Source organism: Tympanuchus pallidicinctus, unplaced genomic scaffold, assembly GCF_026119805.1.
Source record: "Tympanuchus pallidicinctus isolate F22 unplaced genomic scaffold, pur_lepc_1.0 scaffold9, whole genome shotgun sequence".
Taxonomy (NCBI): Eukaryota; Metazoa; Chordata; class Aves; order Galliformes; family Phasianidae; genus Tympanuchus; species Tympanuchus pallidicinctus.
In genome coordinates this window covers 1,261,707-1,278,094 of record NW_026294813.1, presented here as the reverse complement: position 1 = coordinate 1,278,094, position 16,388 = coordinate 1,261,707, and the positions used below count along the sequence as shown (strand labels likewise).

The 16,388-nt window shown below is 35.0% G+C and overlaps 1 protein-coding gene across 3 annotated transcripts in view; it reads left to right on the top strand.

Moving 5' to 3' along the window:
* The window catches only part of ARSB (arylsulfatase B), a 63,927-nt gene that overhangs the window by 37,876 nt on the left and 9,663 nt on the right, over positions 1 to 16,388 (top strand). The window contains exons 6-7 of one of the 3 annotated variants that reach the window (XM_052670195.1): positions 5,117 to 5,187; positions 11,425 to 11,632. In XM_052670195.1, coding sequence (XP_052526155.1) covers positions 5,117 to 5,187; positions 11,425 to 11,471 — 118 coding nt within the window. In that variant the 3' untranslated portion in view covers positions 11,472 to 11,632. Of the gene's footprint in view, positions 1 to 5,116; positions 5,188 to 5,402; positions 5,631 to 11,424; positions 11,633 to 16,388 lie in introns of those variants that run through there. The other 2 variants (XM_052670196.1, XM_052670194.1) reach the window with 2 other exon arrangements.

Below are 16,388 nucleotides of genomic sequence, written 5' to 3'. Positions count from 1 at the left end.
CTTGTGCAGAGGTACACTGCATAGCTCTCTTCCAAGTGGAAGAAGATAAGCATGTGTGTACCTGAGGACATGGGGCCATTAAATTCCTCAAGAAATTGAAACTTTTGTTGAGCCAGACACAGCTAAATGTTTCACCTGCTGACATTAATTTGAGAAAAACAGCATCAGTAAGATCCCGGGGTACTGCTAAATGATGGGCTGACCTTTCTTCCAACAGCAGCAGGATTCCTATCTACTCTGGATTCCCTTTCAAACAAGCATTCCCTGTTATGGACTGATCTTCTTAGATCAGTTTACTTCAGTATTATGTGAGGAATAACAGGTACAACTGTGCATCCCCTGCATCACTTCAATCTCGTCTCTTACTGAACGTTATGTTTACTACCACTGCCAAGGAATAGTTGACATCATATGCTTGCAGTTGTGACAGATGGAGGGCCTTTGTCCAGAGGAGAGAAAAAATTATTCTTTTTGTGAATTGCCAGGCTGCTGTCTGTCTGACTTGCAGCATAAATGTCAATTTCACATGGTTTTCCCATATAATCAGGAGAAATGAGTATATTAAATTTCATGATCATAACTCAAAAGGTCGCTTGACAATTGGATGGTAAACAATGCAGGAATAATGCCCTTTTGATGACATCTGATGGAAAGTTCAAATTTGTTGCTTTTCTAGGATGAGGTAGCTCTTAATGAGTGAAATCTGCTAAGATTCTGCCTCATTTGAAAAATGGAAAATTAATAACCTATCACCATTTTACCTCTGTATTTTTTTCTTGCTTGATGCAAGTAGCTACATATGCTTCTCTGAGTTTTGGTTTTCTTTGAGGATTCTTTTGTTGAACTTTGTACCTAAGTCTACTATTTAATGTGTAATCAAAGGGGAAAAGTTTTTAAATTTGGAATATTGATTTAGCGTCCTTTCAAGGGGTTGCATGAAACAACACAGATAATCTCACAAGTCACAACAGTATTAGATCCATTCCCAAAGCTGTTTGATCTTTGTCTATGGTTAATTGATAGTTTTTTAAAGGGCCTTCTCTTAATATGATACTTAAGTGTAAATACAATTATGAAAACAATTATTCAACAGTATATGGCGTATTTGCTTAGATAATGATACAAAAATATAGTGAATAAATATAAATTCTGAAATCCTAAAACAAATTATTTTTGGATGATCGATTGTCCAAATTAGGAATTGTATTAATATGACATTGATTAATATTAAATTCTTGTGGTAAATAGAGCTGAAAACCACATGTGTCCACAGCTGTTCATTTTACACTTCCTCTGCTGAATTTTGATTGAAGAACCAGAAGAAAAGGTAATGATTGGGAACAAATGGGACATGAAAAACTAAAGTTCATAAGCACATGGTTCTTGTGGACATATATATTCTTTTTTTGCATTGCTTTTTACCAAGTTATAGTTGAGTTCCAAGTTACAGTTCCCTTCATGCAATGAGTGAAAGTAGAAATATAATATTTTCATTCTCCTTGTTCAAACTTATTTTCTTAAATTAAAATTTTTACGCTACTTAGAAGCTGTTGGACAGAGCCTTTGAGCTCAAACCTTATTTGCTCTTTCCAAATCATCTACTGTAGGAAATAGCATTGCAGCACTGTACCAATGGGATATCTAATGGCAGTAAAATGTAGTTTTGTTTAAACAGAAACTGAAGTAAAACAGGTTTCACCCACACATTCAGTCTGACACACAGTTGCCAAAAGGTAGGTATCTTAAGATGTCTGCCCCACGTCCAGGCACCAGTGCAGGTGTTCTGATACAGTCCAGTTCTGAGGCTGAGCTCCACAACACTTTTGCCCAGCCACAGCTGTGGAGGTGCAGAGTTCAAGGGACACATCTGAGTTCTTCTTAGACTGGTGACCATGCACTGTTTTTTGTTATGCCTTTTTGTACCCTTACTGGTGCTATTTTTCCTGTTCTGCCTCTGTTAAGGCATTAGAAGTCTTTACTGTTCTTTATCTCCAGATAACTACATCCTGTCAAATTGACCTGCATGTTGGGATCTTGTTCACATTCTAAACTGGGTGCCATTAACACAGGCCATAGACATTCTGTATAAATCACAGCAGATTCCACTTATCTTGTACCTTAACAAGCAAACTACTTAACAGTGTTAAGTAATACTGCACTGTAGCTGGAACCTTTAAAATGTACATATACCATGTACATACTAGAAATTATATCTAAAATCCAGTAGAAATATCGTTTACTGTTTTACAAAAATATTAATTGATAACAAAACCATTTAATAATAACAAAACAAAAACATAACAAAAACATTTAAGGGAAAGCAGTGCTAAAATACAACTAATCAAGTAATCTGAACTGTACAGCATGTTCCTCAAAAGACAGTTGCATTTCTAAGAAACATCTGTTTTCCACATGCTTTCTAATTTATTGAAACAGAGATGTGAGGCAGAATAGTCATGTAGAAGTCTGTCCTGGTTGATGCATTGTTTTGATATATTTTGTATTTCAATACTGAATATCTAATATGTCTATGCTCAGAAGGATTTTGTTTTACATTAACAAAAAAAAAAAAAAAGGGAGAACTGTAGTGCTGATTGTAGGACTGTAGTAAAGTACATGCAGCATTACGGTAGGCACTAAGAGATTCTAAATGAAATATGGTTAGAATGACTACCGTTTCTCCAAAGCTTCTTAGCAGTTTTTCAGGTTTTATTCTGATACTTTTGCCTGGCATGTTGCAGTTTTCTATTTTTGTGACGTTAGATAGATCGGATTTGATTGGGTGAAATAGGAAGCAAGATCAACTTAAATTATTTCATATTAAATAGTGACATTAACTTGAGGAAGTGTTTGGAAAAAGCAAATTCACAGCTATTTGTGGTATAAATAATTCAAATACAAACAGAGCAGTTGAAAGCTGAGAGTAACGTTTATTTCCAAAACAAGTGGAATAAAATTATGTCAGAAAAGTGTACACAGATTTGACCCAGAGAAGTGCAAGATAATGCAAATACTTTTGCTGAGTGATATGCAGGATGTTTTCATGAAAGATAAACATATTTACTCTGAAAAATCTTGATTTTCTCCCAAGGACACCTTCTGCCTATTTTATGACAATTAAAGTGAATGATCACATGTTGATATTTGTTAAAACTCACTAGAGAGCAATACATCCTCTATATGTTTTTAAAAAGGAGAAGATAGCCTGATATTCTTAGTATAAATTTGCTAATTCTTCTGCTAACTTTGAAGTTTGAATATGTTTCAAACCAGATGTTCTTAGACTATTTTTTTATTTTTGGAAAAAATGTCTTTTAACTACTTAATGAAATTCTTAGTTGACATGGCAGAATAACTTCCAGACAAAGGGAAATCTTCCTTATTTTTAGGGCGAGGAAGCAAAGTATTAGACCGTACTCTAAAAATAAATATTCTGAAAGAAGAGAATTTGAAGATGTGGTTACAATGAAACTTGCTAAATTACAAAAGAAAAATATCATAGAGAATCTTACAGCTTTCTTATTTAGCTGTGTATATTTCTAATGCAGGGCACCTGGAGGGAAGACCTCTGCAAATTGGAAAGAGATGAGTTTAGCCAAAGGGAAAGGGAAGTCTGCTGTGAGTTCGAGTTCTGCACTTATTTTCACAAGGATGTTATTTACTCCTTCCTGATGTCCTGTTATAGTGGTTATAAACCTCCATTTTTGAAAGAATACTAAAGATTCACATATGCAAATGACAATATCTCCCAAGCAGCTTCCATAAAATCACTTACAAACTCTAAATTCACATCTTAATTTAACTTGCACTAATTGGCTCACAGTTGTTAATAACTTCTGGGAGAAGGCACACTTGACAACAGCTGTAAATGGAGCATCCAGAGGCAATAAAGTTCTCTTAAATCTAAGATCAAATTTTGTTACGTATAGACAGACAGTAATGACTTCCAGGTCACTCAGTATGTGACCAACAGTTAGCCTATAGATTAATTATTGTACTTCCTCTGTGTTAATTGCAAGGTTGTTGTATTATCTGAATAACTTAGTCTTTCATCTAGTCCTCTTGTTTATTTGTTGTGTTGGTTTTTTTTTTACTCAAAATGCATAGCATCCAGCATTCTAAAATCCAGAACAGATTTTAGGACTGAAATGGAACAATATTAATTATAATTACTTGATATTGAAAGGTTTAAGTTGTGTAAATATTATTCAATTATAAAGTACTTCTCACAGAAATATATTTTAAAGTAACAGCCATTTTTTGCTTCTTCTAGATTTCCACTAAATTTATTACCCCCGTTTTTATTTTTAATGTCAGGCTTTAGTGGCCTACACTCACTATTTTGAGACTTACAATAAAGGAGAACAGTTTCAGTTATTTGGAAGTTTCTAAAAACTTGTTTATATTCTCAGTCAGATAATAAGATAATGTTTTATAATGATGTAGACAAGGTTCTTCATAGTTATTAATTTCTATGCCATGTTGCCCTTTATAAGGAGTGAATTTCATTTATTGAGTTTCTTTCAGGACTGGGTTTTCTTTAATTCAGAGAGTTTCTTGACAACTTAGAATTTCATACTATGGAGCCAAGAGCTGGAGAAAGACAGATTACTTGTTTGTTTGTTTGTTTGTTTGTTTATTGCAGGGGAAGGTTCAGAGGACCTAAATAATATTTGTGATCTCTCTACAAAAGAAAGAGATTGAATTTTTTTAAGGCTTAGCCAATGCCTCTGGTGGTTTTTGTTGAAGCAGACAACCAAAATGCTTTCAGCACTCTAGGGTGATGATTCCTGTTCAGGTACACAGGGAACAGAGCAAGTCTAGGTTACCAGTTTATGCTGCTAAACTTGATTTTTAAAGTTGGTAATAGTGAAAATCCTTCTTTGGTAAGGCTAGTTTTATACTTTTTAATCTTGACAATAAAGCCAGTATGTGCCATTGAAGTCGAGGAAGATAGATGGGGCAAAAGCTACTGTTACTGGGCTGGAAGAGAACATTCACATTAGTTTTAACAGTATGAGTTAATTCTGTATTAGGATGATGAAGAGAGCTGAAATAAAATATGCAGAATCCTCATGAGCTGTGGGTGGAAGTTAATATTTTCTTTCTCTTCTAGTGAAGGAAGACCTTCTCCCAGAGTGGAACTGCTTCATAATATAGATCCCATGTTTGTGGATGATTACCCATGTGAGTATGCCACTGGTATAGACTCATAAAACATACAGATTATCTTCACACTATTCCTTGTCTTCCTTAAGTAAAGTATTTCCTTCTAGGTGAAACAATACAATGTAGTTTGCCATTTGCTTTTCAATAAAGCATTTAGTTTTAAACTACAGAAACATCAGACCTGAGGTAAATCCTTACTGAACCATGACCAATGCACACTTCCCGTTTTGCAGAGCTCTGAAACACTGCTGAGTAATGAATGCAGTACTCTGTGACATGGAGTTGTTCAGGAGCAGCCATGTGCCTGAGGTGCACAGCAAGGCAGACAGCCAAAACAAACCACCAAATCCTGTCTTCAGTGCTCCAGACTGGCAGGTAGTTCCCATTGAAATGCTCAGCCAGACACAGCTTGATGTGTTCACATTTAATGTGATCGTATCATTGACCTTGCAAATGGAAAACCCAAGTTTGTGAGAAGCTTAGAAGTTCCAAGTTTTGTGATTGCTTTTGTTCCATGATCACATGAGTTGAATATTTAGTGCTATAGTCGCATAAATTGGAACTTAGCTTTGCCAGTTCCATAGCTCTTTGGACACTGTCTGTTTTATGATTTAACACTATTGGTTTACTAAGGACTACAGACTTTTCAAGTAGAGATTTTTTCAAACAGAACATTGGAACAAGTCCTTCCCAGGGTTTTTATAGCATTTCTGTATTTCATTAAGTGAAGAAATAAATCCAGGCATAGGAATAGTAGTCCAGTGGGACCTGTGATCTGTTACTTGCATGAGAGATACAAGTTTTGCTGTGTTAACAGGAAGGAAAGTGGCAAGGTGGCCTGCAATGCACATCTGGTTCTGTGATGCTTTTCTGAGATGGAGAAACATTGTGCACATCTAATGTTGGCTATACAATACTGCCTGTAGATAATTCCTACATGCTGATGAAATTAAGGCGTAGTTACTCCAATTTCCCTTCAAAGAATCCTCAGTCAGTTGTAGCATTCCTGTAAAACGCAATGCCATGATGTGTTTTGAGGTATAGTTCAGAGACCATCATTTCCATGTGGGAGCTGCTGTTATTGAGCACAGCTGAGGTGTTTAAATAGCCAGCTTCCTGGTTTAAATATAAAGGGAATGAGAAGAGGAAGTTTTCAGAAGCCTAAGCTCAGGAAATACTCCCGCAGATTGTTTCCATGAAGCCATACTCTGTTGATTCTTTACACAACATCAGGCGTATCTTTATGTGTGTATTTGTTGTGTGAAATGTGTGCAGAGAACAAGGCAGTTGTGCAGAAGGCTTAGTAAATTGTACTTCATTCTGACTGAGATGTGACTTTCAACTATCATGAATGGAGGGAGGGGTATGTATATTTTAATATGCAATTTAAAAGTGAAGTAATGAGAAACAAAATGCAAATCTTCACCTGCAAGTCCTTATGCACTCTGTATGGCGTGGATGTCCTATCTTTTGACTTCCCTGGGTCTCACTGATTAAAGAGGAATTGTGTTTGCATGCATATATATGACTTGCTCTGAAAGTAATGTCTCCTCTTTATTTCCATGGAAAACAGAACTTATATGAAGAGCACAATAAAGCTGTTTGATAGAGCAAATTCTCACTGGCAAAACACTGTATTTCAATGTAGTTACCACTATTAGCTATGCATTTTCATCAGCGATGAACAGGAACCTGCATGCTGCACCAGTGCTCATGACTCAGTGTTGCTCACATCCACTGTTGAGTCTCCATAAACATTCAGCAAGCATTGATGAATATCAGTGGATGCCATTTTTGTGCATGGAGGAATTCAGTACAAACCTTTGCTTCATATGTGCTTCCATGTTAAAAACCTTTTTGTTAGACTGCCCTTCTGCCATCCATCACATGGCAACAAAACATAATGGAGTATTCTGGGCAGGTTCAACCTCTACTGCCGTATCAACATCTGCCTGTGATGTCATGGGCCAACATATTAACATAGGAGGAAGTAATTTCAGAGCAGCTCTCATAAAATATACAGTGCTATTAATATATAAGTAACATAAGAAATTAATTTTTAGTATTTTTCTTAAAATATTAAAAAAGAGAGCAATAATAAACATAAGACCAGTGGGATATTTGGCCTTGTTTTTGTGAAACAAGTGAATCACTCTGGTTCGATGGCAGCAGTTACAATTCTTATTTAGCTCTCAGGGTGTTCATCAGAGATTGTTGATGAAATTTTACTCTTCCTGTACTTCATTTTCGACAAATATGAATAAAGTGTGATTATGAAGCAAAGATATTTTTCTCTGGTAATAGAAGTCTTATGAAACTTTGGTAAAGAGAAAATCAGATTTTTGAGTTGAGTATCTAGCTGCAGTTCTATACATTCCATTTGAAAATTTGCAGATAATGTATTTATATCAACTGAAAGCAGTTTTGCAAACATAAGTTGATGGTTTGTTTTGTTTTGTTTCAGTCTTTAAAGCTGTTCTCAAACTTTTTTATAAAAATGGAAAGCATGGCTGTGTATTCTTCATCTCTGTAGTGTGGTGCAGGGGGTAAGCTGCAGATTGGACATGCCTGGTATATGTTTTCCCTGTCTCTTCTGAGGCAAGGTCTTTAACTTCAGCAAGCTGCTTTGTGCCACCCATTTCACTTTCTCTCTTAATAAAACCTTTGGTCAAGAACAGGCAGTGACCTCTAAATTCGAATATATTACATTCTTCCTAATTCTGATTTTACAATACCTTCCTAAAAGATTTGTAAGTAATTTTGTAAGTAATTGTGTTACTGAAAGGTTTGACAGGATATTTCCCTATTATACATGATAGAACATACATAAGACTGTACTTTTTTTCAAATCACCGTTCTTTTTATTAACATACCATTTCTATTACAACAGAAGTTAAATTAATTAATAGTCTACTGCTGGGGACAAGAATCCTTCCTTGTACTTGAACTGCTAGAATGTAGTTAGTTTCTTAACTGGAAGCTGAAATAGTTCTGTATTTTGTAGGACCAATCACAGTATTTGAGGTTTTATTTTTTCACTAGTATAGTGAAATTTTGCTGTGGTGTGTAAGTCTGTGTTACTAGAAGCAACAATATGTAATTAATTCAGCCAATTTATTCTTTTTGAGTTTTTATTTATAGTCGAATGACAAGTTTAGAATCAAGATCTATGATAATGTTACTGGCATTTGTATTAGGGGTAAATTAAGGAGATACGAAGATTGGAATGTGTAGCTCTTTCATAGCTTTGGCAATATGACTCTTCTTGTTTTAAAAAAACATTTTAAAATGTCCATGCATAGTCTTCTTATCATTGAGGTGATAAAACGCTTGTCATCATTAAGTCTTGTTCTTTCCTTAACTGTTTAGTATTTTCTTGTCCTAACTTTTTGGTGATTGAAGTAATCTTTTTCCTGCAGTGCTAAAATATATGGAGGTTGTTTTTTCTTCTTTCTTGCCTCCTGTGTAATTATTATGACAGTAGTGTTTGCCCTTGCTCAAGTCCACTTCAGATCACTTCACCTAAATCATGATCCTGGTTCTTGCATTAAAAGAAGTATTTATATCTTGCTAACATTTATTCATTTATTTTAGTAATAATAGTAGAAGTAGAAAAAAAAATGACTAGAAGATTAAGTTTAGCTAAACCTTTGGGCTTGGAGGCTATTTTAAAAGGGTAAATAGAGAACTAAATTCAAGATACTATTAGACATAATCAAAGAAAACTTACAGGAGATGGAGGATAAGCAAGAGAATCTGATCTCTGTAGTTATGCACACACAGGGAATTAAGTTACTGTTCTATGGGTGCTCATTGTGTGTTCGTTGAATTCTTGAGTGTTTTTGCTTACAGTATGTGCATACAGTATATATATGTTGTTTAATGAGTGCATCTATTTTCATCTCTAAATAAACTGATAGTATATATTTTTGGTTGAGTGAAACCCATTACATAGGATGTCCCATGTAATTCACAGATTTTTTGACAGAAATAGGAAAACTGAATTTTGCTCTATTCAGATTTTTAATGACAGACTTTTTTTCAGGGAAGAATTTGCATAGAAGACAAATTAATATTAATGGTTACAACAGGGTTTTCAACAATATTAAATTTAAGGCTGAATATACTAATTTGATTACAGAGGTAACTAAGTCTTTGCTGCTGTGGTCCATTAGAACTAACTTTGACCTGTGAGTTTTCTACTTGGGGGGTAAGATCATACAGCTTCTTAAGTTCTTAGGCTGGGCACTGTTACCTAGCACCTGGGCATCAGCCATTGCTACTAAAACAGGTTGGTGAATCTTCTGATCAGCAACTACTTGTCTGTATTCTGGAACGTGTATCTAGAGGCAAATATGATGGCCCTATGGTATTGCATCAAAGTACTGTACTCCACTCCTATTAATGCTAAGCAATATAAGAAGCAAAACACTGTGAACTATTTCATCTGCAGTTTCATTTTACAAAGCAATGCTGGCCGGCCTTATGTTTTACGTTGTTACCTTCTTAATTCAAATGTAGAACTTTGGAGTGGTCTAAAACATACTGCAGTGTTTTAAACTGTAATTTCTCATTTGTCTTCATCATTGTTGAAAAGAAGTTCCTATTCTTGACTGCGCATTTTCTCTCAGGCTATGTTTTACCTGTGGGAGCCCAGTGGAATGGTCAGGTTAAAAATAATCAGTTCTCTCTGAACTGATTTGGTTTACAGATCACAAAAATTGTGATGTTTTAACAGAGTGAAAAACTGGGAGCGAAATCCCCAGAAAGTAGTATTGATAGGGGATGGGGTTTTTAAGGACTTCGTAGCAAGGCCAGTGTGTGGTGATATATTGACAAAATGACCAGCCTGTCTTTCTTTTTCTCCTTTTCTTTCTTCTTCCCCCAAGGGGAATCTGGAAATCACATGGCAACAGGGTGAGTCTTCTGCTGGACCAGCCTTCAACCTGAGGCATGGGTGGGGTGGAAAAGGAGCAAATTTCCACTAAAGCAGCCATCTGAATGAATGTACCTTGTAACTGTATGACTAGGAGCAGATTGGGTTGTGTGGTTAGTGACAGACAGAAGGAATGGCCACAGAACGTAGACACTAGATCAAATCAAGTTGCCCTCTCTTTTGAGTTACCAATATTACTCATATAGCCAGGCTATGAAGAATACCAGATGTTGATTCAAACTTTAATTGCTATTTTTTTTTTCTTGGGATACATTTTGGATAGTTAACCTAACACTCATTTTGGCACAAAGGAAAGGAGAGAAATAAATTGCCTGGAAAAGATGAGACTGGTTCTTGTTCAGCTTCAGAGCTATCAACCTTGAGGTTTCTATTTCATAATATGGGGAAAAAGTGATCCAGCAGGTTTCTGTTGGAGAAATTCTTCACTTGAGCTCTTCCCCATTCACAGCCACATCGTGGTGATGCTTGTTTTGCATCTGTTCTAGTACTAGTCAAGTGCCTCCACTGACCGATTGAACCTGCATATACCTTGAGCGGGAAATGTTGTTTTCCTCTTCACTTGGGTTGAACCAGCTGGCTCACTGAAGGTCCTGATGGATTGCCAGAGGAAGGTGGGGTGAGGAGAGCTGTGCAATTGAAAGTGAGGAGCTAGAGCCAGTCCTTCTAGTGCCAGCTGGCTGTTCCTGGTGCCAGAGCCTCAGGGAAAACTCCGTGGGCTGCACTCTTTTGTTGGATTTTGCTGTGCTAAACCAGTCTGCTGAGCTCTGCATGTGAGTTGGACCTTGTCTGTTTGGAGCAGTTGGTCTTTTCACTCCTTGCTAAAAACCATCATTTTTGTTTCTCCTTCATCATCCAGTTCATTCTATTTAAAAAAAAAAAAAAAAAAAGCCTCAATCACATGGTAAGTTACTAGAGAGTTTGCAATTCTGTAAAGGCAGGACATTGGTATGAGAGACTTACAGTCTTCCAGGTTTCTGTCTGAAACATTCACATTTTCTGTTACGGCTACGGTAGGAAATTAAGAAAATTAAAACCAGAAAGCTAAAATTATGTTCAAACAGTATCATTTTCTCTGTAATAAATAGGTTAAGAAATCTCAAATAAAATATGTAAGTAACTGAAAAGTTGCATAAATCAAAATCTGATTTGCATTTGTTGGAAGTCAGAAACAAAATTGTTTCACCACATTTTTGTTATGTTGGCTTTCTTTTTTCTTAAAAAAAGCCAAGTTGTTGATGATTTGGCAGCTATAAGGGTGACGTCAGCTCTTCCATTGTGAAATATCTGCTTTCTTTTAGATGGTCTTACGGCATTTCATCAAGTTCTGGTGATTCAGCTGAATTAAAAACCAACTGGATTTAAATCTAAATTCCCCTAACTGCTAAACCAAACATACTCCTGACCACACCATCATTGCTAGTAGGTCGGTCTTGAAGCAGTATTGAAACCTTATATCCCACAGAAAGCTGTTTTATTTTGAGAATGAGAACTAAATGACATAGTGAAAGAAAATGCACTCTTTATTTCAGAGCTGTTAATAAGAGTCTGTCAGTACATACTGTATTATATTTTAATCTGATAGCTAACTTATTAGTGAATTCAATGGATTTTACAAACTCTTGTGGGCTACATATGTAGAATCAATTTCTCTTCAAAAAATAATTTAAATCTTTAAGTAACAATGGTGTATTCAAAAGAAATGTGTTGTTGGGTGGGGCTGTTTTAGGCTGAAAAAACTTTTACCTTCCTTTCAAATTCCAGACCTAACCATAAAGTAGAACATCAAAGGCATAATGAAACTGTAGGCTACTAATTGTAGACAATTTATTTTGAAGATATCTATTCATAGAGGCAAACATCCAAGACAGAAAACTTGTAAAAACATTCTGTGACTTTCCTCTAAGCTTTGATTCAATTTCTCAATGCAAATAAAACTTTACATTGCTTTCCTTGACGTTTCAAGAAAGGTATTACCTCATATAGTGCACTATTAATTGCCAAAATAAATGCTTGCTTATAAAGAGCTAAATCTACTCTGTGCATAATGAATATATGATATATTACAATAGAGAAACCATTTTGTTTCTGGGACTGATGTATCTTTCATCAGCATTAAAATTACATTATAATGGCTACAGCATTATATATTGTATCTATACATATACCAAAATGATTAATCTTCATAAAGAAATAGACATTCCAGGCTTCTTCAGGCCCAATTTATTACTTATAATGTGCAGGTGAAAGATAATTCCTAAGACTTTGCTGGTCAGAAATGATTTCTTCTCCAAATTTATTACTGATGATCTAGCTTCCTTAGAACTATGAAAAGAAAAGAAAAACAATCTCTGGTAATGGAGTTAGTTATTCAGCAACAGAAGTGTACAACAGGTGTAGGTATGCATGGATGTATATGCTCTTTGGGCTTTGAGTTGGAGAAATGTATTACCAAATCTCTACTAGGCTAAGACCCAGAAATCATTCTTGGAGAATCAGGAGATGAAGAAGCAACCAATATCTTCAGATGACTGGGCTTACACTGTGACAGCTGGAATGGGAAAGTGATCCAGAATGGGGAAAAGATGCACTGCTTCTCTGAATTTCCATCTCTCTGCAAAATTAGACAGTCCATATGCAGACCATCTGGAATCTGTCATCTTTTCATTACAAGTAAATCATACATTCAAATGACTTCGTGTGTTTACATAAAGCAGGAATTGCCAACACGTGACCCTGAAACTGTGCATGGTGTTCAACAATTTTGCTTGGTGTTTTCATGCTGATCTGATAGTTTTGGGTAGAACTAACCTCATTTACTGATAGGAGGCCATACTTCCAGTCAACTCACTGCTTTTCAGATCAGATATGAGTAGTGTTTTCTCTTTGTCTGCTGTTCATATGCAGTTTCTGTGGTGTAGCTCTTTTGGAGCTGTAGCTTGGGAAGTTTGGCCTTTGGTTGTACATTATCTTGGCTCTTAACTTTTCTTCATCTGAATGTAAACCATCCATCATTGTAGTATTCTACGCTAAGCATGTGGCTATTGCACTTTTGGTGAGTCTCAAAACTACTTATTCCATGTTTCCTTTGAGATGCAGGTGAACACTTCTAGAATTCAGAATTGGTAGAAATGCCAATATCTCGGCTGGGATTCAGGAATAATTTGTTACTGCTGCTTTTTTATCCTTCATTATATCCAATCCCTACTTGAACATAGCATTATTTTTTATATTTTTGTTGCTCTTGACATATATGTTACATATTTCTGAAATTTAAAATCTGAAATTTAAAATCTGAAATTTTAATTGTATGTTTTTTAAGATACAATCTTAATCTGTTGTAAAAATGGAGGTGAAGAGTACTTTGAAACAAGAACAAGAATATTTTAATATGCTTACTATTGTTGAAATTAATTTTAGAAGTGTATACAGCTTACAACTAAGGAGTCTGAGCTTGGTATTCTCATATAGATCTTTTATTATAATTATTTAAATAAATAAATAAAATTAAAAATTGCCATGAAAAAACTGAAATTAGAAGATTTAACAGGTTAGTTTGAAACTTTTTTCACAAATTCAACTAAGTGGACTAAGGCAGGTAACTTCACTGTGTGAGTTTGTCTGTGGCACAAACGTATGCCTCATGAGCATGACATTACGGGTTTACAGTGTCTGAGGCCTAGGATATTACTCAAATGTTTTTATTTTAATGGTGTAACAGAAAGACTCAGAGTTTTGTAGGAAACTCATTATTGCTATAAAACAGCAAAAGGTCACCAAATGTCTTTCCTTAGTGAAGTAGCAAAAGCCATTATTTTTTTAGTAATTCATTGTCACAGAGTAGGTTGGAGGAGCTCTTGACATTTGCAGTTTCCTTATTGAGGAGAAATAATTGATCCATATATCACAGTTCAAAAAAAGAGTAATCTGTTAAAAGTATATGTTACAAAGGCCTTGTTAGCCCACAGGCCCATCTGAATTTCAAGATGACCATAGCAGACTTGTTATCGTTTTTTACACATTCTCATCTTTCTCATGGACTCTCACAAGTAGCCTGTTTAAGTTAAGATGTTAAGGCATCTTGCCTACAAACATGTCCATAATGTTGTAATAGACTTGGAAATGACCACGAAGATTTTGCTCTTCTCACAAATGTATGGTGTCTGTTTCTTTTCATGAAGAGGGAAAATACTACTTAAGTAAGTGGTATTATTCAAAGTTATCTTTGCAGCTGTTAAACTTTTAAGTTTTGATTCCTTTGAGATTTTTTTTTAGGTGCTTCATAAGACATCAGGAGTTATGCACTCTGACCTACTCACCATAGGCTTGTTAATATACAAAAACAATGCATATGCAAAAGCAGTCTGATCACAAACAAGATGCTCCTATATATACTTTCATTAAAATAGTCTATATAATTTGCTTGGGCAAATTATTCTTCAATAAATTCAGACCTGTACTTCTGCATTTAATTTTTGCCATAGTTATTTTTTTGGTTTTTATTTTTCCCTGTAGATTTTTTTTTCTCAAAAAGACTAAACTTATATTGGCATAAAAAATTACAAGAATAATAGATCAAGTGTTGATCAGGACTTTAATATATATGTATTTATTGTGGATGGTGATAACTGTGGTATCACAGTGAGTATCCATAACGTTTTTTTTTCTGTTTCCTCCATTTTCACTTTCTTATTTCATCATCTCTTCAGAAAATTCCTGTCATAGAGAGTTTTATATTCAGTAAATTCAGAGAAAAATAAATAGTTAAGTTTCTTAAAATCATATATCTTAGGAAAGAACAGTTTTTATTTATGTTAATGTTAATTTATTTATTAATAAATTAATAGATGTTAATTTATTTATTAACATTTATGACATTAACTCTTATTCCTTAGTTAGGTCCCAAAATTTGCACTATTTTAAAAATTAGTCTAAAAACATTCTTCTCAAAAGCTGAATTCTCACCAGGAGGCTTTAAAAGTTCCCTGCATTTTGTGGAAGATACTTCAGACACTAAAATTTGCTAAAGAGATCAACCAAGACCTTTGCAGAGAATCGAACTGGTGAGATCCGCACTTACAGCCAGGGTTGATTGTATCCCACTTGACCATCCAGTGTGCACTGGATCCCAGGGCTGAATCAGTAGCAGGAGCAACATGTGTTCTGTTCATCCCATGACAGCAATATGCATTTTGCCAGAGGAAGTTAGAGGATTTCTTAAAATTCTGCCTGCTGTTTGTTTTTGCTTGCATTTTACTGTGAAAACTAAGCAACAGTAAACTTCAGAGAATCCAGTCTAGGAAGAAGTAATTTTTGTCACTAAGTTTTCATCTGATATTTTTAGTAAAATGCTTTAAATTTTTCAGTGTATTGCCACCTAGAAAGCTCCTAATGCATCTGTGAGAAACACATCATGAAGTTTTCTGTTTAGGGAGAAACAGGAGTTGAAATAGCTGCAAATGTTCTTCGTACCCAAACAAATGAGAATTGTTCCTGTAATTCAAATATTTTTTAAAATTCTGTGTACTGTAGAGGGACATGCATGTCCCTCATCAACTGCTATCACTTAATACAAGGCTCTGATATTCTTATACTGCTTTGCAGTGCAAGGTAGGCCAGCAGAAGGTGAGTCCTTCTCCTGAGAAACGTTTCTTCCAGACCTTGTTGCACATCTGCAGAATGGTAAAATGCATTGTATTTAAAACAGATTTTGCCTAGATAATCCTTACCTATTTTTATGCAAAACTTTCATGCTTCTGTAACGTGAAAAGAGAAGAGAATTACCCTCTTCCCCTCCAATTCCTTTTATAAATACATAAAGAACACCTGTGCGTTTGCACACAGTTGATATACATATATATATAGTATATATATGTGTAAGAATATGTATGTTCTAAATGTGTCTGTCAACTGGAAAAATATCAACTATGCCTTTCTTATCTCAATAATGTTTTATTTGAAAACTTAATTACTCTTTTCTTGCAGGTGAGTGGTTAATTCATCTGATTAGTTTAAATAATTATTGAAATTACTACATTAGAAACAGCCAGGTTTTTCAGATAGTTGGAAGGAAATTGATTTACTATTTGTTGATAGAAGTGAAATATGTAGTACTCTTGCTTCTCTCAGTACCATAACCATGGTCTAGTGTGTATATTAGATAATTAGATAAAAGCTTGACTCACATTTGGTGTATTATGTCCTGAAATTTAGGAGCAGAAAAAATGTAATGTAAAGCAAGTTGGTGCTTAATCCAAAAGTATAA